The following is a 25,778-nucleotide window of genomic DNA, read 5'->3' as shown; positions in this document are numbered from 1 at the left end:
TTGTTAGATAAGAATGACCTAATGAGAAGACACTTTGAAGACTGGAAAATCATCCTTAATATAAATGCGTGTGTGTGTGTATATCTATCTATATAAAAACGGTGTTTTCTGAACAAGTGTGTATCCAGCCCTAGCAATTAAAGGATAATGCCTCATAAAAAAATGAACGTTTTCACAAACGGAATATTTAAGAATCTTTCAGCAGTGACAGAACACAAAACCAACAATCAGTATCAATCAATTTAGATAGGAACGACAAATGATGGATTGTCTAAGTCTAGTAGAAAACATCTCCAATGACGGGTATCTGACAGCTTGCTACAGCAGAAGGCAGTGACATCCTCAAAACAACTGACAGAAAACCTAATTTCCTATGAGTTTTTAGCAAGTTTTTCAGTCATTTCAAATTGCTTCTATGGAAAACAGGCAACCTGCCTATCAATAGGGCTTCACCACTGCTAGATCAGTGCACGTTTGTTTCCCAGCAGAGATTAGGAGAAGGGTGTCTGTGAACACTTGCCAACACAGTTGAGTGAGTTTATTCAGTGGTTTGGAAGAAGAAACTAGGATTCTTTCAACTGTCAGTTGCATGGGGATCCATGAATAAATAGTCGCTCAAAAAAGGAAATGCATTTTGTCTTTCAGTAATTTACTGCCTTGAAACTAAAAATTAAAACAGACTCTTAGGATTTTCTTGCCCATCAGATAAGTGTTTTCTTGATAAGCCACACACTAAATCCCAACCCCACTGCCTCCTGGCAGGTATTCCAAACAGGCATTTTATTATTTATTGATGCAATACATAGACATCTGTTAACAATACAGACCCTGACCAAGAGCAGAAGCTGCCTGAGCCAATTTCTTTGCTCTGTTCCAGAACATTTACATGACATTTGGTGTCCTCTCATAGACTCTCCCAACTGTGAACTAGCCATCCCTAAAACTTCCAAATCCCTTCCACATCCCTTCCAAACATCAAACTGGGCACATCCAGCAGTGCAACAAATAAAAGTGGAGGACTGAAATTAACCTTCTAATGTGTTAGGAAAGCTTTGCCCCTAAGGAATCAGTGGAGAACTCTTGAGCAATCAGTCCTCTCTCACATTTATGTTAACTATTTCACTGAAAAAATGGGTCAGAAAAGAAGGATGGTAAGAGACTGCTTTGAAGTTATGGTTTTTCTTTGACTTCTTGAAAACAGAGGAACAAAATAAATTTGAAAAGAAGATCCTTCATAAGATGTTCAGCAGAAAAAAAGGAAAATTTGGGGGAGGTCCATTCTGTATCAGACTGAACTACTTCTTTTATTAGCACTTGTCTTCCAGAGAGTTTTTGCGAAGGATTCATCACTGTTCATAGCTCCATGTGTGAATAAATTGACAACTGCTGAAATTAAGCCCTGCATTATGATATTGTTGATGGTGAAGCCATTACAGGCTTAGAAGCCTTGTATGGAAAGATATCTGATTTGTGGTTTATATGTGGGACTCATCAGAATTAAAATTGTTAACCTGGGCTTTTGAGATTACTATAATCTACTTAAATAGATCAATTATCTGTTATTGATGTGTTTCACAGAATCACAGAATGGTTTGGATTAGAAGGGACCTTAATGATCACCTTGTTCCATCCCCTGTCATGGACAGGGACACCTTCCATGCATCCAGACTAGACCAGGTTGCTCAGAGTCTCATCCACCTGGCCTTGAACACTTCCAGAGACGGGGCAGTCACAACTTCTCTGGGCAGTCTGTGCCAGAGCCTCACCACCCACACAGGAAAGAATTTATTCCCTAATATTTACAGTTATAAACCTCAAAGTTTACACTAAAAACAAGATAAATATGTGCAACATGATCTAAAAATAAAATGGGTTTGCTCTCAATAGCTTGCTCTGTTAAGAAATAAGATATTCAAATTCCAAAATATATGTTTGCTCTGCACAATTCCTTTGAAGTAGCAATTAGACAGGAGCAGCTGAAATATGTTTCAGAGCTTTCCCTGAACTAGGTCTGACAGTATTTGCTCTTAGTCATGCAGTATTTCAAAACTTTCTCTTTCAGGAGGTTATAAACAAGGTCAACCAAGACAGAATTTTTTTGAAATTTAAATTAAATTCATGCTACTTGAGTGTTTACTTTCTGAATCAGACCTCTGGTAGCTTCAGTCAATGTTTTCTTTAACTTTATTTAGTGTTTAGGTGAAATATCCCTGGCATATCTGGCATATCTCAGTGCTATAAAATACCATGCTAACTTAAATGAAAATAACTATCATTTTTATACATATATAATAAAAATGGACAGCACTGAACTTACACACACAGAAAGCCTGCACTGAAGTACACCTTTGTGTACATTCTAAGTACATTCTACCAAGCCCAAGCATTGCTATACAGATTTCTTTCTACGTAATAACAAAAGAATTATACTTTCATAAGAACCTTCTCATTACATTTTTGCTGCTGATTTTTGGGCATCTTTCAGGTACTTATAAAAGCATTCACTTTCATATTTAAAGCCATTATTCTTCTTCACATGGATGACAGTGTCTGTATTCCTTCCACCTACGAAATGTAATACAATGAACTTCCCTCTCTATTCATACTACATATATCTATGAATAGCTTTTCCTAAATGTGCTCAGATATCAGAAAGTTTACTGGTGAACCCATATTCCATCTCCCACTTCAAAAGCCAAAAGCCCACACCAGATCATGTCTTCATGCCATGAACAGAAGTCTTTCCTTTGTTATTTATTATTCTGCTTTTCAGGATAACCCAGAAAACTCTTATCAGATTAGTCTGATCAAAAGGCAGCAAGTGTGCTGAACAGTCTGTGCTTACAACAGAAATGTGGGGAAGAAAGAGCTGAAAATGCTGAAGTCCTTTTAAACTACAGGTATTTATCACCCAACATTTGAAGTATCCACCAGGAAGGTATCAAGAGCAACTGTCTTTACTTCAGACTTAAAAATCTTCCCCCAAGTAACAGAAAAGCTGGAGTTACAACAAAGATCAGCTGAAAAGAATACGAAATTACTCTGTAAAATCTCAAAGCTTAATAATAAAGTCCTTTATTAAGCCAACCTATAAGTGTTTCTACTTAAAGAGAGCTTCTGCCTGCAGTGTTCTCAGTGATGGTGCCCACAGGTGCAATAAATCCAACGAGCAGCACTGGTAGCTGTAATTGCTCCGTGTAAAGAACAGACATTATTCATTAATAGAATCAAAGGCAATGTGTAAATATGCACCATTTGAATATATTAAGTTACTATCATGGGTCAAAAAATGATAAAAGCAATCTTTGCCACAACCTCTGCACTCCCCAAAACATTATAAATCATGCTAAGCCTCGCTCATCAGCGCTTTTTAATTAAAATAGTACTCTGAACAAACCCTTGCAAGTAGAGAATAGGAAATGGTGGTTTTAAATTGGAATCTGTTGGCAGTGACAATGACAGACTACTGTTTGGACCCTCTTTAAGGAAAATGAACAATGTTTCAAAGAACAAGAGAGAGAAACAGGAAGAAGAGGGTAAAAGTGGCTTTTAACAGAAAGGCCATTTGCGGAGCTCGGAAAAAAGATCATGAAATCAATAAGAAATCAATTTTCCAGCTTCTCCCATCTACGTAAATCCATCCAAGGGAAAAAAATAAGGACACTACCACTACAGCTAAAATGTTTTCTTTTTACACTGGTTTTTTTCCTCATCATTCTCTGAAATTAATACTTACACCACTACATTATCCCAGAAGACCAGAGGAACATATTCACATATTCCTTTTAGATCAAAGCCATCAAATTAAAAAAAAAAAAGTTTATGCAGAGATTAACTTGAAGAAGACAACACAAAACAACATCAGTGCAATGAACTCCTTTTGGCAAATTAGAACTGTAAAGGGAAGGAACAGCCACTTTGTTACATGGGAATAACATCCCCCCTCATTTAATCAACAGGGAATATGAGGCAATCAGAACAAATATGGGTAGCTACAACCATCTTAAGTCTGAGCACCAACATCAAGGACATTAGCAGCAAACATGCACAGACTGTAAGCTCTTATTTTGGAGATTTTCATCTGTTTTCATCCAGAAGGAGCCTAGTGCATATCCAACCAGAACAAATAAGGTTTTCATAGAAGGAGAGATGCAGGAGTGGATTGTTTTTCATGCACCTCGAAAAAACCCTGAGGAGTTGCTAATGAATATAGACAGCAACATCTAAACCAAATTACTATCAGACCAAAACAAGTCTGGTTTTCTATACACAACAGCAGGGAGCAGTGCCAGAATCAGGAGGACTCATTCAATAATACCAAGTTTCAGATAAGCAGCTTAAACTAAAATACTTAGAAAGGAATTTTATAGGAACTTTATAGGTGAACATTAATTTAGGCAAGGGGAAAAGCTGTTCAGCCTTTTCTCCAAAACACTCCACTTTTTCCATAGCCAATGCCACCCCAGTTCCTGGGAAAATGGAAACATTTGGCATTCTCTCTCCATCTTATCCTGAAAACCTCTTAGAAGATACAAGATTTGAAATTTAACAAAGCAATTACTTGAAGGGTTGAAAATATTAAAACTTCCCCCCCAGCCCCCAATATATTTCTTCTTGCTTGTCCTATTTCCTATGAAAAATAACATTGTATTGGGAAGAAAAAGCCAAGAAATAATGTTTTCGTGTTATTAACTTGCTTTCCAAAAGTCTTAGACAAATTCCCCCTGAATTTTAAGAACAGTTTTAGCACTTCTAAAAAGCCAGAACTCAGTGAACAAACTGCTTAGAAAACGGCACAATACCTAAATGGAAACCACAACATTATCCACAAAGGGGAATAGGGACAGCAGGAACAAAAGATAATTTCTCTGCTTCTTAGAGACTGAAGCTAATTCAAGCCCTTTCCAGGAACCCAAACAAAAAGCTTCACATTCAAACAACTAAGCAGATAAACTCACTGATTTAAAATTCTGCATGTCATTAGGAAGCTATCAACATTCACAAGACCAAGGTAAATTAGAACATGGTGCAAATCTTGCAAGTGACACTGAAATTATACTTGAACTCCATTCAAGAATTTAAATTCTTTTCAAAGTCTTATGCCATCTGGACTAGCCCTTACTTTGACTAATATTTTGCTACCTCAACTTCAAGAAGCCTTTATTTATAAATTTTAAAAAATTAGGTTTTTTTATAAGATATACAGAGATTTTTCTCCTTTTTTTTTTTCTACAGCTCTTACCTTCTTCAACCCCAAACAGCAAGTGAATGTTAATGAGAAAACTCTACTTTAAAAACAGTTCACCACTAAAAATCAGCAGTGTATTAATAGCTCCAAGAAATTACTTCCACATTAATCCTAATTTTCAGTTTTTCAAAATCTAAATTAATTATGATCTCAATAGGAAGACAGGGAATTCAAGCTTAAGGCTGGAGATTAAAATAGAATTTGCACTGGTTTTGTAAGGAAGTGAACTAAATAACAGGATATAGGTTTCTCAATGGAATTGGCCCTTCCCTGTAAATAGTAAGACTGAAATTATTCTTTTATCTAATGGCTACCTGCATTCATATTTTTCACACTCACTGGATCATGAAATTAATTTCTCAGCCATCCAGACAAATATTATTTCTGAATCAACTTTCCCTAAGGCTTACCAAATTTGTAAATTTGATTTCCTGCAAAACCAAAAGGACAGAAAGTGCTGTTTATGCTGGGACAGTACCCTGGTGGTCAGCACATCATCTCCAGAGAGAACCAAGGGAATATGAACACCTGCCACAGGAATTTGAACCACAGGCCTTCCAGTATCAGAAAAATACTGAGATTTCACTTACAAAGAGAGACAGAGCAACACACCATCTGCCCATTATTTTAGGTGAGACCTTGTTAGACAGCAGGTTATGGTAATGTTTTGGGTCTTCCCCATTTCTCATGGGAAACAGGACAAGCACAGTTTCATAGTATTGTAGTATCTGCAATACACATGTACTTCACAGTACACATATAGTGCTAATTACAGTCTCACAATGCAGACCTAGTGTGAGAACTACAACCTTGAGTCTGAGGTCTGCTTTGCTGATCAGTTAAAGCAATGTATTTCTGGAAATATCCACATATGAATGCTTCAGGAACTATAAATCTTATAAAAATCCCTAACCTTTATGGTTTTGCAGAAAGAAGAAATAACTAAATGTAGATTTAAAGAGAAGGTTTTGAAGTTTGTTGCTATCAGTAACTTTATTGCATCCAACTGTTCTGTACATCCTTTTAAGTGGCCTGTATCTGTACCCAAGTTAAAATAATTTTGAAATCTAATTGGACAGAATTCAAAGTGCTCTTTTTCAAGTTACAATTTACTTAACATTAGAAAGGCTCCCTTGGTCTCTTATTGATAGGCATTCCATCTTGATTCCATTTCTTCATACACAAAGCAATGTCATTGAAGCTTTAGCTGCTAGAAACTACACATGTGGTCAGTTCATCAGAAAACTCTACCACTGAGTTAACCCTTGTCTGGACACAAGAAAACATAAATAAATTGGCCAAAACCAGAAATAAAGCTCTGCCACAAATCTTCCCCAGAAAAGGGAGGAATATTCAGATCTGACAGTCTTCCAAAGCAGTGTTGAACCAAATCTTGGCCACAACATGCTAGACTCACGAGTTATTTTTTAGTGCACACATTCCATACTGCCAGAGCAATAGGTTTTAAATCCATTTTTAAAGTTCTTAATGCCTAAAAATCTGATTATGAACTCAGATAAAACTCACTTGGCATTGAACACAATTAAGCAGCCAAAAAAGAACTTGACACAGCATCATCACAAATATATTCATGCAAAGTACAGAGGTGAAAGACTGGAAGAATATTGGCAAAATATTTGCCTTTGTAAAATGAAAACAGCATCAAATAAAAACCTAGTCTTAAAAAGCTTGTTGCTAATTTGGAAAAAAGCCTTAGAGGCTGGAAGCTGCAAAGAAGACAACAGCAGGACGAGGCCAAGAGCAGCAAATGTTATGAGGCAGTAACTGAGACTGAGCAGTTCTGTACTAACCCATGTTTGACTCAACATTTGCTAAGGAATTGACCTTACACTGTTACTAATTTCCTGCTTATTGGAAAAATGTAGAAAAGCTTAAAATTTTCAGCTAGTACTTAAATACAATTTCTATTTCTTATCGTAATGGAATAAGTTGTCAGCTTAAAAATCCATAAAAATATTTTTTTCCTCTATTGCACAGTATAGTTCAATGAGTAGAGAAAAAAAATCCTATTTAATTAAGAGAAAAAATGTTCCTGAAACCATCTGTAAGTTTTTCAACAAATGTGGCATCCACCAATATGATTTCCCTCATTTAACTATTTCAAAAATAACCCTGGCCATGCTTCACACGTCACAACACGTTTTCTCCTGACCTAAGCAGCTGAGGAAAGAAAAAATTAGAGTCCTGTTAGTCTTCAGAGAAAGTTTATCACTGCAACCAGAGCAGTGAGCTCAGAACAGTGATTATAAAGCTCGCTGCCTGTAGAGGCTGGAATTTTTCCTATATAAGCTGATGCTACAGCTATTAAAGAGTCAGCCTTCAGAGAAAATAATAAGGAACTGTAATTTAGTGGCTTCAAGAACTTCATCATGGTACTAACAGTGTAGTGGGTCTCAGGAGGAATGAGTCCTGCAGCTGAGATTCATACCTAAGTGAGACTGGCAACAGTGCAGTGGCAAAACTGCTTATACTGAACAGGAAAGATGTGCCACTATTGCTGCTAGCCCAGAATGTTGTGTGACCTCTGCAGAGAAAGCCAAAGCATTCAAAGGCCACCAGTGCAAAGACCCCAGAAAGCTGACAGAAGACAGGCAGCTCACTCTGAGCAGAGCTTTCTGTAATGGGCAAGATTCTGGAACAATCCTCTGTGGGCTCTAAACACAGGACAGCAATGTTCACACAGTTTTCTTGATCTTACATTAAAATGCATCTCAAATTAACAAATTTTTGCCTGTGATATTTTTCCCATGTGAAATACTGCCTTCAGAAGTAACCCTTCCAATTTTTCAGAATGAAATAGGCACTCTCTTTCCCATTTTGAAGATAACTATTTATAAAAAAAACAGCTATTTAAGCAGAGGAAGGAGAGATACCAGGATAACCAGGAAGCAGAACTGAGTTTGTCATAGATGTTAAAAATTCATTGGTTTCAAGGACTACACAGAGTTAGCAAAGGGAGTGAAGGAAAAAGTAAGCTGTAATTCATTGTCTGTAACAAGGCAGACTTAACAGCACTCAATACAGGAAATGGGCAAGGACTTTTACATACTGAAAGCCCTAAATCACCTTTGAGATATTCAGTTACAGGAGTGAGCGGTTCAAAGCTTCCATCCACACACAGTTTGCTTCCTCCTGGACTTGCACATTTGCACATTAGTTTAATGAGTACAAAGCAAAGGCTTGTTAGCCTAAAGGAATGAAAAGCTTCATGAATCCTCAGGACTTTCCAACCCTCAATGGAAAGTCTTCTTGTGGTGTGTTGACCCTGACTGGACACCAGGTGCCCACCAAAGCCACTCTCACTCCCGTCCTCAGGTGGACAGGGGGGAGAAACTGTAAAAGTCTCATGGCTCAAGATCACTCCCCAGTTACTTTCACAGACAAAACAGACCCAACTGGGATAAATTAGCTTATTACCAATGAAATCAGAGTAGGATGATGAGAAATAAAAACTCAATTTAGCAACACCTTCCCCTGCACTCTTCCCTTCTTTCCCAGTCTCAACTTCACTCTGAAATTCTCTACTCATTCCCTCCCAGTAATGCAAGGGATGGGAATGGGGGCTGTGGTGAACTTACCACACCTTGTCCCTTGTCCCTGCTTGTTCCTCCCCAGGGACAGGACACCTCCCACTCTTCACCAGCTCCAGCATCAGATTCCTCCCACAGGGACAGTCCAACACAAACTTCTCCAATGTGAGCCCTTCCCTTGGGCTGCAGTTCTTCATGAACTGTTCCAGTGCAGGCCCCTTGCATGGGGTGAAGTCCTTTAGGAACAGACTGCTCCAGACTGGGATTTTTTTCCCTTCCTTAAATACATCACCCCAGAGGCAGTACCACCATTGCTGGGCTTTGGCTTGGCCAGCAGCACCTTGGAGCTGGCTGGCACTGGCTCTGCTGGACACAGCAGAAACTTCCAGAAGTGTCTCACAGAAGCCACTCCTGCACCCCTCTGCTATCAAAACCTGGCCTCAAAAACCCAATACATTTCTAAAGGTTTCTCTGTAACCTCTCTGGGTATCTCAGTCTCCAAAACTTTGATGGTGCTTAAAATAGCTTTTGGTACCCCCCCAGTGTTTCTGATGTTCTCATCCTACAGACACTTCTCAATCAACAAGACCATATTGTGCTCAGGTTGGCAAACTAATGCTTTAGTATTAGATATAACTAAGCAGGAATTAGTAAAGAAAGCACAGAAATACTACTAATGACTCATACCATGTTCCCTTAACATGTCAAAGATAGAAATAAGACATTTAGATAATGTACTGCAAATGGACAGGTAAAAAAAAATAGCAAGCATCAAATCTGACACTGAACATGCAACACACCAATGGCTTATGCCCCTGCTAAACCTTCTTCTAAAGAAAAAAATAGACCACCTAGGACTGCTTTATCAACTCCAGCTTTAAGTACTATATCTAACTATATCTATCCCCGCTAAGGTATCTTTTCTGGAAGATAAGTGATCCAGTTCTAAAGCAAATTTTTTAAAAAGTTATTTAGTACAGCACAATTTTTCTGTACAGTCCTATTTTTTAATTATTTTCACAGAACTGAAGCATACTTCAGGATACTGAGGCAAAGAGCTGTTGCTTCTACACCACTGCTATAGACACATTCTGTAAAGAGCAGATCATAAAGAAATATGAAGTTACTCAAAGAGGTTTCTATTCTACCACCTCTCTATGTGTTCTAGAATGTATGTCCTGGAAACAGCTGTACAATGTGGATTGAGTCCTTGGAAAGCATTGAGAGAGAATCACTTATTTGCAGTACCCACTTTGTGTAGTCAAGTATAGCCAGGGAAAATTTAGGCACATTGTTAAAGCATTCTTCCTCAAAATTAATGAACTACATTAACTTCTTCTGAATTTTTTCAGTTATACACATAAATGTTTACATTAACAAGATTGAACTTCTTCCCTTATACAGCTACAAGTCTTGAAAACTGGTTTTCTGCCAAAAGGGAAAAAGCCTGGTATTTGATTTAGATGGTTTTGGTGGCGATCTTTGGAAGAAGAAAGGTGATGGTAGGTAAAAGAAAGGATTAGAGAAAAGAAAAAATATCTAAATAGCAAAGACATTTTCAGAAGCACAGGATCTCCTTTTTTGCTAGTCTAAACAATGAAATCCAGACACACTTGGCAGTAAAGAGGGCACACTAAAACCTTTAGTATTAAAAGTATTGTCCTTGAGGGTATTGTTTTTCTATAAGACTAAATTCATTTTTATCACTATAGTTTTGAATTAATGATCTTTTTTCTCTATCTTACTGCTCTGTAAGTTCAATTTAAGTTTTCCTTAACAATTCATAACTGCATAATTTTGTCATATACAACATAAAAAGTATTTTGATATGATTCTAATGTTTAATACAATAAAATCAAGATGAATATGTAAGGCTTATTGAGATACATTGTGCATTGTAAAAATTTTAGGATTAGTTCTGAAGCTTTCATAAAAATACTTTACATGTCTAATCATTAAACTACTACATGACCGCAAAGATAGGCTTAGGAAGGAATATTAGAATATTATTCTGTTTTAGTTGCGAATTAAAAGTCTACAACAATAATGATTTTTCAGATTTTTTGAGAAGCAGAAACCTAATATTAAACATTTAAGAGGCACATAACTGTTTTGCCAAATGCACTGTAAATGTCTTTATGGAGGTGTATACATATAACCCGGTATTTTTTTTCTTTTAATTAAACAGTTCAAGCCTGAAATGATAAAGAGAGATGACCACGTTTGTCAGAGATGCTGGGTGCAGCACTTACTTAGGTGCTAATTACAGAGACTGTACAGAGTTCTGAAGGGATCTGACCTCTCCAGAATGACACAATGACACATGCTCCATGCACAGCACATCCACAGCTCCACTTACATATTCCCCGTAGGTCTCCTGTGCCGGGGGCGGCGGCAGGGGCCGGTAGCCTGCCGGGGGAGGAACTCCTCGTGCTCTGGGTGCCAGAAGTCCCCGGCTCCGACTGACTGGTCCTCTGCTGGGAGGGACTCCCCTGGGAGCTGGTGCCCCTCTGGGCACTCCTGCTGGTGGTGGAGGCACTCCCCCACGGCCCCTGCAAACACACAGATCGCTGGCCATTAAACACTATACCCAGGGCCTCCCTTCCAACGCCTCCCTCCCCCATATCATGGCAGTTTTGCTTTGCTACAGCCAGAAAAAGTCCAGAAGAGATTTAGAGTTTGTCCTTTCTCTGTAGGCTTAAAGCCGATTACACGCGTCACGCAAAAAAATGCTGGAAGATACAAACTCGACATGGGATTCAGTGATAAGCCTTGCACTGACTTGAGTCATTCTCACACACTCAGACACACCCAAAACAATCTGCTGGAATCAGTCAACTTCACTGGAATTTGACTTCTAGTATGTGAAATCACAAGCACAGAGTAACAGCTTCATTTGAAGGTGTCAGGCAATATCACACTCAAACCCTGCACAGAGGAATCAGTTGCCACTCCCTTCTGATCCCATGGAAGCATCTGAACACAACCCAAAAATCACACTGGTTGTGAGACACTGAGTGCCTCACAAAAAGTACATTTTCTTCTGCTTCTGAAGAGAGTTCCATCCGTTTCAGGAAACATCCAAATGTAATAAAATGTGCAGGGTGATGATAAGATATAATCTGATGTCCTACATGCATTTAAGAACACTAAATAACAGCATATTTGGTATAAATATTCTGAAAGCATGATAGGCACTAACTTTCATTCCATTACTTTGGACACTTAACATATGGATGAAAAATATGAGACTTCAGTTGAAGCAATTTTCAAAAAACATTTGATCCATTTAGAAGTGGCTTTTCCTCCTACCTTCCTGTAGTAAAGAGAGAGACTTAGAGGTACAATCTGTGAGAAATTTGCATCATTTACTCTTTTTTAAATAGGACATCTAAAACACTGGTAATAGACATCTTATTTTAAGGAGATAATTTCAACCCATGGACTATAATTGAGCCTGAATGACTGCTGCTGGCAAATAGAATTGTTCCAAAGAAGTCAGACCCTTATTATACACTCTAACAAATACATAGAAGGAAACAAGGCACAAGCTCTACTCTTTCTACCTACTGAGCCATTATCTAATTAATCTCAAAACCAGTAATTAAGTAAAAATGTCCTGATTTCAGTAGAAATTTCCAACTTGAATAGCATGGTAAAGATCCAGATTTGACCTTATGACATCCTATCCCATTTCATACAAGCCATATAATATCATATAAATAAACCAATCAGAAAACAAGACCATTTTACCACAAATAAGCAGTATTTCAAAAACTGCATCACTGAATGAGGAATGCAAAAAATGTAAATATACAACCAGGACAGATTGTATTGATCAGTAATAAAATTAATACAAAGTCACAAAGTATTTTAAACAAGCCTATAGAGTAAGTGATTTAAAACTGTGCTTGTTACTTGGTTTTGGCTAATCTGTAGAATGCCTCCTCAGGACAGGGAACCAGCTGCTTATTTGACTTCATTGTAGTGGGGGCAGGGGTGAGCAGTGAAGTTTCCAGACACAGCTTGCTAAAGTAATATAAAGAAATAGCAAATGTGATGTCTTCCAGGAGAAGCCAGAGAAAGGGAAATTAATCCAATGGCATAGAATATAGTCAATACCAAGTCAAAAAAAAAGGAAAAAGGTCAGTAAAAAGACTCAAGAATCATTAGGCACAATCATGACAGCATCCTTAAGGCAGGGTGCAAGTGAAAGCAGGAAATGGGATAGGCTGAAACACATGGAAAACTATTTAAGGGAAGAAAAAAGGCACAGTTTTTCAAGCTACCATAGATTTATTCTTGAGAAGTAATTAGAAAACCAGATCCATGTGACTAGGTCTTTTCTGCATTTAAAAAAAAAAAAAAAAGTTAATAGGATTGGAACGGTGATGGGTGGGAAATAATATTTCTCTTGTATATGACATAATTTTTGACCTTAACTTTTCATAAATTTGTTCTTTCCTCCTACAGGACCTCTTAATCTGAGATGTAAGGTTCTCGTGGCTACTGCACCAGGCTGCAGGAGACTGGAAAAGCACTGAGACAGAAAACCCAGTGACAGGAGAGTTCAAACAGCACCACACGGATTTGAGTTGTATCAGGTTATGATGCCAAGAGGAAATTTTTAGAAACTGTAAATTATTTTTTTTTACTTGCATAAGAGTTTGTAAATTGTAAATCATTTTAATTTAAGAATTGTTATTTTTAAAGAAGTTATAGGGGAACTAAAGAAGCTTGACAGACATTTACAATGAACAGACTCAAAATATAGAGGAACCACTTGAACAGAAACCTTTGCACACCTTTGAAAAACAACATATCTGTTCAGGTATTACTTGATTTGAAAAGGGCAGCTACACAAATTATGTTTATAAATGCTTAAAAGAGTAAAATGTGTGTATATGATATTGGAAGACAGCAATTCTGTGGGAAGTTAGAACAAATACACAATTATTAAAAAAGAAAACACTTGAGAAAGGACAATAGGAGCTCAGTAAGGTTAGAACAGGTTTTAAAAGAAACATCACTTAAAAGGCTGAACCCAACTCTAACCTCAAAGGAAGAATCCTAATAAAACAAAATACACAGAAAAGCAGGTCCAAGATAACTGAAGTCCTTCAATTGTCCCAGAATCAGAAAACCTCCCAGAGTGAGCCTCAATCATCAGAGCACATCAATTCGTATATATGAATGTCTACATGCATGTGTACATTAAGGTTTTGCTACACTGAACAAGTTCCTCATGGTAGAGCTGTTCTTACAGTAATCCACTGGGTAGTGCTGCCAATGCTTTAGAGACAAGTAACAGAACTAAAGGAGCAAATAAAAATGTGTACTATTTTTCAATAAACTGCAACAGAGGTTCAGATGCCTACTCTAATTTGTAGTTGAATCCCAATCTGAATGTTTTAGAAAAGAAAATTGCTAAAAAATCCAATTTACAGGAGGGGACACTTGGGAGTTAATACCTGCACAGATACAAATTTATATATCCTACCACTACACAAAAGAATAGGTTCTGCACTATGACTGCCTACAGAACATCTAGAACTAAGATTGGTCCAGAGGTCAGGACACAAAAAAATACAATTTTAGAAAATGTAAGAGTACACACAAAACTTCGCTACTCAACTGTGTGTATTCAGAGACTTTTTTCCTAAATCAGCTTCTTTCCTAATTTAAAAAAAAAAAAAAAACAAAAAAAAACCTTCCAAACAAAATAACTGGAGGTGCATCAGAAACTGTGTCAAAGTTTCCAGCAGTCTAGAACCGTTCACATATCAGGAACAATTAAGAAGATGAAGGCACTTCATACCATCAATGACAATTGAGACTTATTTGATGGGTCCAACAGAAACACCAGAGGAATGGAGAAGGCTGAGGGGTGCCCTCAGCACAATCTACCCCTTCCTCAAGGGGAGCAGTGGAACAGGAGGTGCTAAGCTCCCCTGTAGTGACCAGACACAGCACCAAACAAAACTGAATGAAGCTGAGTTTGAAATTTTGTTCTTTCCTGGACTTTTCATCTCCTAATCAACTACTTTTGAGGGGGATCCATCTACTTCCAAAGACTCTGAAGAAACTGCACAGAGGGTCTGTTCTCCACTCTTTCCTCTCTACAACTAGCTCACCTATAATTGAAAGAATCTTTGCTCAACTGCTAATAATTAGAACAATTATTTTACATATTTCATCCCAGCTCTGTTTTATCATATTCAAAGACAGCTTACCATCAACTCAAGCTTCTCATGGCTCCTAGACCATTTCCACTGTTTGCTTCTTTGCCCAAGGACATCCTTCTGCTAGCCAAATTTCAGGTGCCACCAACTCTCCTTGCCTTTGCTACCAGACTGCTGATTAGTTTTATTTCCTTTATAAAACCTTACACATTATCAAAGCTGGTTTGTCAGCCTATTGTCAGCCTTGACTACCAGCTCATTTCTTAAAATACAAGAAAGGTATATCTTTGTCTTTATTTTCCCTCCTCTCTACCACAGTGTCACCACTGTCCCTGTAAGAAATCTTTCAAATGTCCTCAATAAGAACCCATTTGAGTAAGAACCCATAAAAAACTTCTTACAGTGCTGAGTCCAGGCTGATGGCATGCACTGAATAATAAGCACTGAACCTCCCACAGATCTGTCTCCAAACTTTTTGAGAACTTTGATTGTGCAAATACTTTGGAACAGGGTTAGAGTGTCTTTTTTTCAGGAAAGGTGAAATAAAAAGGTCCTTGCCAATAACCTCTCAGAGTATGACACTGCAGTACACAAGTGCTGGAGCATCACAGGGGACTCTAGCCTTTAAATTTCTTTTTGCCTTGTTTTTAAGAAAAACTTTAAGTACTGATTAACTGCAATTTCTACCAAACAGACACCAGTATTTAATTATTGGCAGTAAACACACTCAGCAAATCCTGTTGCCTAGCCAGGTGCTGTTATTGTCACTTCCAAAAAGGCTTTAGCAACAAAATGCTCAGCTATGCACTTCAATCCATTGTGCCCTACTCTCAAAGAAACATTTTATTGCCAGATTATTACTGCTTCAAGATAACTTGAAATATTTGTGTTTCATCTTTAAAATCACTTTGGGCTTGACTTTCTTGAATTTATTAATCTGGCAGTGGTGAATCCAGTGAAGAAGTTAACCCTTCTCCATTAAACACACAAGTAATTTAGATTGTTAAATTCTGAATAATTTTACTCCCAAAGCTGGGTAATTATCTTGTAGGGTCTGCATTAAAAAAAAGGCTTTTATATCTGGGCACCATGGACTGGACTAAGTAACGCAATCCCAGTAACTCAATATCTTTTCTTTCCTGACAAAATTGGAGGAATAATCTAATCTAACTCATGTACCACCTCATCCCTTGAAGATATTGTCATGAAAGCTGTTTTTGTTGGAATCTAACTCTCATGACATTATTTCATTACTTGCACTTGCAATTCAGTGTATGAGGAAAAAGAAAATACAAAGTGAAGCACAATTTCTATAAAACTATAAACACACTAGAGAAGGGAAGAAAAGCCTCTAACAAAAGTGTCAGAAGGTGCTAAAGTGATTTTTAAACACTGTGGAGTAATGATAGATGATGGTTAATACCTAAAAATGTGGAAATGCAAAGTCTATCTTACTGTGTCCACTTACAGTATTACTTAAGTATTGGATTTTGTGATTAACATCTCATTGTTTGAATTCTGAATTTATTGTGTAAGTAAGAACATTTTCAAGAAAATCTAACACCAAAATCTAATGCCACTTAGAACGCTACCCAATGCTAGACTCAAAATATTTGTGAATGTTCAGAAGGAATTCACAAGTACTGATCTATTTCCCACTGAAATAGTACTTTACCAACTTATACAACTTAGATATTTCCTCTTTAGCCTTTGTTAGTGATAATATTTGACATTTCTACATTCTACTAGTCCCACAGTGTTTCTAGGATTTATTTCCAGCAAACTAACTTACTGCCCTTGCCCACAGTAGCAGGTACAGCATCTCACTTACACTCATCTCCAGCTGCCCTCAGCAACAGCCATTTCCATCATTTCATTTAGCACTTTCTCTGCTCTAGAATCACACTGATTTTATTTCAAGTTTAGCCTATCACTGGATGGCTGAGTAAGTAAAATTATTCTGATCGTGAAATCCCAACTAGAATCAGTTCACAGCTTTCCTTCACTTTTAGTGAAACAAAAAATTGGAACAGTTAATGGTATGAAGATCCTTTTCACTATCTCCATCAAGAAATATTAAATGGAAGAACACCTTTAAAATAAAATACTCGCAAAATTTAGGACCAGTTCTCAAACACTACATTATTCAATGAGGAAACACTTGAATTTTTTTAATTTTAGCATTCATAGTTCTATATATCTGCAGGGATTTACATGTTCAATAAAAATATCTAACAAATTTGGTTACCAGATGTTGATATATTATCTTCATTTGAGGACAGACAGCTATATTCAGTGTTCCTCAAACAATAAATATTTTTGTTTTATATTAGGCATCTGCAAAATAACAGACTGGTTATTTCAGTGCTAGCATTTTAAAATACGAAAACACTGATATCTGGATACAACTCAGATTCCTGACTTTTCATCCTTCTTGAAGAAAAATAAACAAAAACAAAAAAAGAGCCACCATTGAGTTAACACTCTTACACAAGTTTTATTTCATATTAATACTTCAAAACAGTAACACATATGTTCATGTTTCAATTTTGTGGAAAATGGGCAATCACAAAACTAAAACAAAACATGGTGAACATTAATAATATCTGCCTTTGGCTAGATCCTGAGCTGGCTTTGTGAAATATTTATTTTGTGCTACATAATCTTTTGCACTTCACTACCTACATGTTCTCAAGAAAAAAAGTGATTCTTCAAAAAAAGAAACCAGTTCATTCCAGACGTGGCAGGAAAGCAGCTGGAAGTTGTGAGCACACTGCAGCAGTGATCCACATCAGCTCACCTTGCTTCTAACATGTAAAACAGCAAGTTCTAACTCACAGCTTCTGTAGAAGTTTTCTTTTTCCCCAGACAGTGACAGTCATTCAACCATTAGGACCCCAGCCATGCACAGACTGAAATATGAATAATAAATGGAAAAGTAAAAAAAAAAACAAACCCTCCACACCCTCTTGAAAGCATAAATCAGAAATCTGCCATTTCTTTAATGAGACTATTGTTTTCAAATACAATCTTTCTTAATCTGAGGTGTGAACTTAGCCAGCTCTACCTTACTGTGGCCTTTCAATAACTAAGTGGAGCTGCTTATAAGAAAAAGAGAGTAATTTTATCAGGGTCCATACTGATAGGACAAGGGACAACAGCTTTCAATTGAAGAGGGCAGGTCAAGATTGCACATCACAAAGAAATTTATGACGAGGCTGGTGAGACAACACTGGAACAGGTTGTCCAGAGAAGTTGCAGACGCCCCATCCCTGGAAGTGTTCAAGGCCAGGGTGGGACTTGGAGTAGCCTGGTCTAGGGGAAGGAGTCCTGCCCATGGCAAGAGGTGAAATGAGATGGTCTTTAAGGGTCCCTTCCAACCCAAACCATTCTGTGAGTCTAGCACTGTTTTCTAGCTATAAATGACATGAAATGGTTCCCCTCATGCCACCCCAAGGTATCAAGGAACTTCCAGACAAATTCTTAGACTTATTATTGTCATCCTCTAGAATTTCACTTTTCTAAAACATCTCAGTTGGAGTCACAAATGAGTGATCCTTAAATTTTATTTTTGTTCTTAAAATAGTGTGAAGTTTTAGAGAGAAATGCTGCTATAGCTGCAAAACCTCCTTAGAGATGTACATTAACATGTATAGAGTCATAGAAAGGTCTGGGTTGGAGGCGACCCTAACAATCATCAAAGTCCAACTCTGTTTCCACGGGCAGGGACATCTTCCACTAGAATATTAATATGTGTATTTTAAGTCTTTGGTTAATCAGAAATCAAAATTCACATTTTGGTTGCTATCATTTATAAAGCACTGATTCAGGATGGGAATACACATGCACTAAAGAAACAATGATTCCTAAAGAGTCACATTTTCTAGTTTCACACCTTAACAGCACCACATTAAACACCATGCATCCTTCTAAGCTTGCTATCACAATAAATTAAAAAGCAACTGGTATGATTATCTTATACTGTTGCCTCCAGAAAAGAATTTAGGATCATAATAAAAACAAAGGAATAAAACCAGACTTTTACCACTTTCCCTTCTTGTTGTACAGAAGAGGGGTTATGTCAAAATAGTTAAAGTGCTCAGCATGGGCACTACAGAAAATTCAAGTGCTGTGATTACATCTGAAGGTCATCTTTAACAGTATTAGAGACAAAAACTTGGGGTAATTTGGGGGGAAAGAAAATAGCTATAGGAAGCAGCTGTATCCTCTGAGATCAGTGACGAGAAAAGAACATTCCTGCATGTAAAGCTCGCAACACACACACAGCTCTTCCAGAACAAATTCCGTCCAGTCACTCACAAAACCTGAATTGGCTCTAGAGTAATAAAAATTTAGTCATGAAAACCAGGAACAATCCAGAAAAAAATAACAGAGTTGCTAAACCACAACCATTAGGAAATTACTTACCACACACAGTAATGTCTGCACACTAGAATTTTTGTAAGCAAACACAAATATATGGCTTTCTACAAAATAAATTTTGTTATAGAGCTAAAAATAGATTTAATAAGATGTATTATATCCAGTTCCCACATGTCTGATAAGGAGCAAAAAAGGCACAAATTAGTACTTTTTTTTTTTTTTTTTTTGACTGAAACTATTCAAGAGTAATAAAGGTTTCAAAAGTGGGAACTTAAACACACTCAACAGGATGTTTAATGTATAAAGGCTGGTATCATAACACCATTCTGCAGACTATAAAGAAAGGTTAGGATCAAGGTTTTAAACTTCATTTTGCAAGTCTTCTGAGGCTTTGCTTCAACTTCTCCTGGATATCTCAGGCATGCTGCCTATTGAAACTGTTTCATCCAACTCTGAGACAAAGCCTTTAAAGCTTTGCTTCAACAAAAGTATTATTCATTGTAATCCATTTCTGCTAAGAAAGAATCAGAGCTTTATAGCTGAGTTTGAGATCTTCAGCTCAATGGATGTAGAATCTCAGTAGCAACAAAATTGAACTTCACTTAAGGAACATGCTAACAGAGCACTTCAATTTGAGAGAAAAGTCTCTTGGAGTTTAAGACAAGGCTTGAAGTAAGGACAAGTCAAACAGATACCCTTTAACTTTCCTGTATGTGAAAAATGATGATGACAAAACCACAATCTTTTACTGTCATCTCCAAATCAAACACTAATAGCATTTAAATTTACCCTGAAGACACTTCAATAGTTGTAGACCAATTTTTCAGGATTCTGTAAGCTCTGCAACAGCGTATCTCTTGCATAAAATGCAGATTTGAAAAAATAATTTACCGAAATCCAGAGGAAAGAACTTGTGATGTTAGAAATTTAGTACTCTAAAAAACTATTTACATATGCATGTACTAGGTACTGACAGTGTAAATTAGTTATCAAGCTTTGCTGATAGGATCCAACCAAACAATAGCTTCTGTATCCCAGAAAAATTACCTGAAGGACATGGAAAATTAAATAAGCTTTAAATGCAGATGTATCCTTACTGAGAGTCTGTAGCAGAATCATTACAGATATCTGTGGCAAAGTTACAAACAGCTATTTAAAAAACAAAAAATATATGTGAAAAAAAAACAAAAAAAGCCAAACAAACCCCAAAAACTCCAAGACCAAATGAGGTCTCCAATTTGAAAGAACTCTTGTTTGGCTGATTACAATACCAAGGGGTGAACTTTGGTATATAAAATTAAAACTACTCAGAACATTAAAATCAAGAAAAGCAGTATCTATATTTTTATACAATATTACAAAATACAAGCACAAAAATTTGATGATTAAGAGAGTTTTTTCTTCCAGCACACAACCCACAGTTAGAATAATTTCTTTAAATTAAGATTCACTCTGCATTGCATTTGAATCATTTTCAGGATAGATGTAACTGAGCAGATCTATATAAACGGAATATTTCCTTAGTGCTGCTTCTTCTAACATGCTTCATAATCTGAGGTAAAATGTTTCAGGGTATTATTAATTTCTGAGAAATGCATTGAAAACAAGAAATTAGTTTACAACTTTCATTCAGAAATGCAAGTTTCAAATTGCATTGACAAGACCTGTACACAAAAGAGAAGAAAAGATCACCACAATTAACAGTCACACTTAGGTGCTGCAGCCACAATCCCTGTATTCTGTAACATAAACAGTTATGAACTTTATTTATCTCTCACACTTGAGAACTTGAAGGGGTTTCAACTGTCATCTCAGTACTGCAGTGGAGATGGGGGATGCTAGAGTAAAAATAATACATCTCCTGTGACAAAGAAAAACAGCAAAAGCAGTAGACTTTGCCTACTCCCAAATCAAACAAAAGCCACTTTTCACAAAGTGCCACTCAAAGAACAAAATCCAAATTCTACCTCCAGAGCACTTCTGTATCATTTCATCATGACTATGACAACTTAGTAGTACCATGAAAAAGAAAAGCACACTGTGTAAGCTGGAGATGCTGCCTGAAATTCACGTCAGTTGAGGTAAGACAGATTTACTGCTGTCAGCTCCATAGGGCCCAAACACAGACTGCACCTAAGGAGCAGCTCAAGGCTAGAATGAAGGTGCTCACAGGAGGACTGAACATCTCCTATGCTGTGCACTGCTTCTTTACAAAGGCAGCACTCAAGTTCCACAAGACCACTGTTAATTCAGTCCAAATGAATTAAACTTCCATCAATAAATGAAGGTTGTTTCCCCAATCTTTTGCTCTTCTTTTGGGAATCCTTCATGTTGCATTTGGGGGAGAAACTGTGTCTGAAGGGAAAAGCTTGAAATACATACATTCCAATGAAATTCCACACACCTGGACAAAGCAGGAACAGGTACTCCTCTTGCTCGAATTGATGCTTTTCCACGGACAACTGGAACTTCTGCACTTTCTGAGCCACCATTTAAATATGTTAATTCTTGCAGCTGTGCCTGTCTGATTTCATCATTGTAGTCCTAAAACAAGGGGGAGGAAGAGTGAGAAAAAAATCAAATTGTTTACCCATCACTCTCAGCAAACACTGCTCCTGAAAGTTTCCCCTTAAAAAGTTGAACATTCCACTGAAAAAGTTTAATGTACATAATAAGATAGGAATAATATTCAGACCAAACATTATTGGAGAATTCTATATAGTAACTTCCATTTTTTGCTCAGGCATGTATTTATTCCCTTGGCATATATTTTTATGTAGCTTTAACAATTAAATGGTAAAGCTAAAATGCTGCAGAGATATGAAGAAACCAGACAAAAAAAAAAATCAAGATCCCATATTCTGAACTGAGATCCAGTATGTAGCTCCAGCTGTAGAATGTATAAAAGCAGGAAAAAGAGGAGAGAGAGAGAGTTGCAAAAGAGTAGAGAATAAATACATTGTTGAGAACAGCACATGAAAATGAAGGAATAGATTAGAAATCTACACTTTTAAAGTCAGGAGTTACAGAATAAACACAGGAATTCATTCAATACATACACCCACTGTTATCTAATAAGAAGAGCTCAAAATATTAAATTCTATAATATGCAACGGTAAAAATGCCAAGGACATATGGCTTATTTCTGTCTGCACAAATCCTCTACTCTCAAGGTCTAGCAAAAAGAAAGCTCAGGTTTTTACACGCAGAATTAATATGGTACTTCTCAAGCACAGTTTTCAGGGACCTTCAGTCAACCTCCGAAACAAGCAGAGCACACAGGAATAAAACAGACCCAGTACTGAACTCTTGAGATGTAAGTATTGTTCTATCATTTCTCCTCCACTTAAAGTGAGCCAAGCAAAATGCAGCCATAAAGGTGAATTAAAGATAACTATTTTACCCAAGGTGCATCTGTACTGAGTATCAAAATATTAATAGGTGCTCCCATAGGAACAAAGGGATACTTCTGATACAACAGCTCTTCTGCAAATCCTCCCATTTCAAGAAGGAAGGTTTGTTCTAACACCACTCATTTTACAATTCAATGACAAAACAAAGAATCTGCATCTCACTGCAAATCTGAGTTTATTATATTTATTCACTAGACAGGGACCAAAAGATTGTCAGGCAGTCTTAAAAGACTTTGAAACATAACCCTGCATTGAAAGGAGATTAAAACTTCCATGAATTCAAATCTCTCAATTATCCTTGAAACATTCTGCTTCTCCTAGACTTCTATAAATGGAAATAATAAAGTTGTCCTTTATGTGCCATTGCTGAAGAAAGTTACTGGTGTTAAATGAAGAAGCACCATAACAGCATTTTGTCCAAACTGCTTTAAATAGGTTCTGAAATTTAATTCCCCACTGCTCACTAAGATCATCACCTATTTAGCAGCAGACAAAACACCAAATATGAAAAAGGTCTAGCAGACTGAAATAACTGTTTCAAATGGCATAACTGAAGCTTTTGAGGAATAAAGTCCATTATTAAATGGCTAGGACCCAATACATAACCAATCCATCAGAGGGAGTAGACTAAAAACAGGAAACTCAACAATATTCTGGCCAGCTACTGTACAGAAACCCACTTGCTATGTTTTGGGGTTTTTTTTATTTTTTGTTTGTTGCTGGATCAGAAATGGCTAGAAATGCAAAATTTTATGTCCTGTATAGAACAAAATGCCAAGAAACTGCCACCAACATACAATATCAAAGTTCTGACAGCCTGTATCAGATGCCCTTTATAATTTCTTCACTAAACATCTTTTTCAGCACTGTGCCCCTGGAAAAATACTTTTGATCATTTTATACTCAATTAATTTAATCCCTTACCAAAAAGGTGCTTGGGTTGCCGCTGTGTATGTTGGGTCCCTTTTCTTTTCTCCCTGATGCTTTCTCACTTTCCTGCAGCACATTACCAGACACAGCAGCAGCCTTAGGTCAAGAGAAGGGCTCCACTGTGCACAGCACAGAACAGAAAACATGGCCCTTATCACAGATGCCAGAGGCAGCAGGAGGATGCAGAGTGAAGGGGCAGTACAAGGCAGCCACGATAAGCTGCACTGTTAATCCATTAGACTCTGAAATGGATTCCTCAATTAAAAGTAGCAGACGGTCAATTTATGAATACTCACTGCTGGAAACAGCACACTTCAAGTCAAATTAAGCAGACAATAATCCTTTCCACACCTAGAAGATGGACATGGAAACCCTTTAGACTGCATTCCTCCTCTGAACAGCTTAGAGCATGGGAGCACTTGAATTTTAGTCAAATGCTGGTGCTGAATTTCAACTGAACAGGTGTACTCTCATTTTATGAATAAATTGCCTACCCTGACTAGCTAGAGTCTTATCCAACCATGCAGGGTGCACTTACATCAAGATCCATGCAAGAGATTTTCATCCCACAAGTCCCCTTACTTACATGATCTAACTAAACCTTCTTTAAAATTTCATCTATGATTTCCACCCAGCCAGATCAACACACTAGCAGCAGCTCTTCTTGGGATCACTCTAGCTTAAGACCTTGTTTCAATTTATCACTCAAACCATTAGCAAAGCTATTTATAACATGTTAGGTCCCTACAAAAACCTCTGCAGCTTTGCAAAGCACTCAAGTATATCTTTATCCTCACAGTGAGAAATCAATAATTATCAGGTTTCCAGCCACCTTTTTACACCTTACAGCCACTTGCCAGCTTACTTAAGGAAAAGTCTGTGAGAGCTTCCAAAGGCCACCAAGCTCTTCAAAATGCCATTAAAAGCTATTTCATCACCACATCTTACAAATCAAATATGCAGAAGGTAGGACAGGCTACAGGATAAGGTTGTGAATCCTGCTCACATTTTCATATAACTGGTACAGATTGTTCTCTCAAAGACATTTCTATACTTGGCTTTAAAGACAAGGAAAACAAGAATCTCTGGTGACCAAAGGCAAAGGGTAATTAGTGCTTTATCTGTCAGAAGACAAATGACTGCCACTACTCAAAAATTAAGCAAAATAGGCTAAGTTCTAATGGCCAAAACCACCACAGTCACAGAATCATAAATAGTTTGGGATGGAAAGGGCTTTAAAGACCATCTCATTCCAACTCTCCAGCCATGGGCAGGGACACCTTCCACTAGACCAGGATGCTCAGGACCCCATTCCAGCCTGGCCTTGAAACCCTGGTATAATACAGGGGCAGGTGAGGTTGAAAGTACCTGGCTTTCTGACCTGACAGAAGTAATTCTGAGATAACCAGCATCCAGGACAACACCCAACAATCTAATACTCAAACAAGAGTGCTGACCAAAGAGTCTGGCCAGAATAAAGGGAAGAACTAAAGAGTCTGGCTAATTTAAAGGAAGGTAAAAGAATATACTTAAAGTCAGAAGGCACAATTCCAACTGCAGAAGAAAGGTAAGACTCAAGGCAGCATAAACATAGCCAAAAATACCTTCAAAACCAGGTTATATGTTTTAGGTTAAGTAATGCCAATAGTTTAAATGAAATTACACCACTGCAGCTGCTTGAGGTTAAATTTCAATGCAAGGATGCTTGTCCATGGATCCAAAGATCCAATAAAAGAGGCTGAGGCATTTTTCCTCTAGTCAGCTACCACAAGGATATTCTGTACTTTGCATTCTAGGACCAAATGTGATGTTATGTTCAGCACTGATCTGAAAGATGAACAATAACCACATTCATAAACTGGGTCTAGCATCTAAAACTGTAGGAAGTCATAGTGACCCTACATTGTAAGGAGAATGCAAATTATGATCATAAACAAATATACTCATAGCACGACATCTTTCCTGAAATAAGAGGTAACTTTTTAAGAAAGCCACAACAGACCTTGGAAAAAAAAATAAAAACCAACAAGTTGCATTTGGCAGCAGTGAACCAAACGGGGGGGGGGGGGGG

At 37.3% G+C, this 25,778-nt stretch overlaps 1 protein-coding gene across 1 annotated transcript in view; it reads right to left on the bottom strand.

Moving 5' to 3' along the window:
* Window positions 1–25,778, bottom strand: part of KHDRBS3 (KH RNA binding domain containing, signal transduction associated 3) — an 89,056-nt gene that overhangs the window by 20,332 nt on the left and 42,946 nt on the right. The window contains exons 5-6 of the mRNA XM_041479461.1: window positions 21,769–21,908; window positions 11,159–11,351 (exon numbers count right to left, since the gene is read on the bottom strand). Coding sequence (XP_041335395.1) covers window positions 11,159–11,351; window positions 21,769–21,908 — 333 coding nt within the window. The remainder of the gene's footprint in view (window positions 1–11,158; window positions 11,352–21,768; window positions 21,909–25,778) is intronic.

Source organism: Pyrgilauda ruficollis, unplaced genomic scaffold (genome assembly GCF_017590135.1).
Source record: "Pyrgilauda ruficollis isolate IOZ18807 unplaced genomic scaffold, ASM1759013v1 scaffold48, whole genome shotgun sequence".
Classification (NCBI taxonomy): Eukaryota; Metazoa; Chordata; class Aves; order Passeriformes; family Passeridae; genus Pyrgilauda; species Pyrgilauda ruficollis.
Note: the sequence above shows the minus strand (reverse complement) of the source record. Positions and strands in the feature narration are given on the sequence as shown.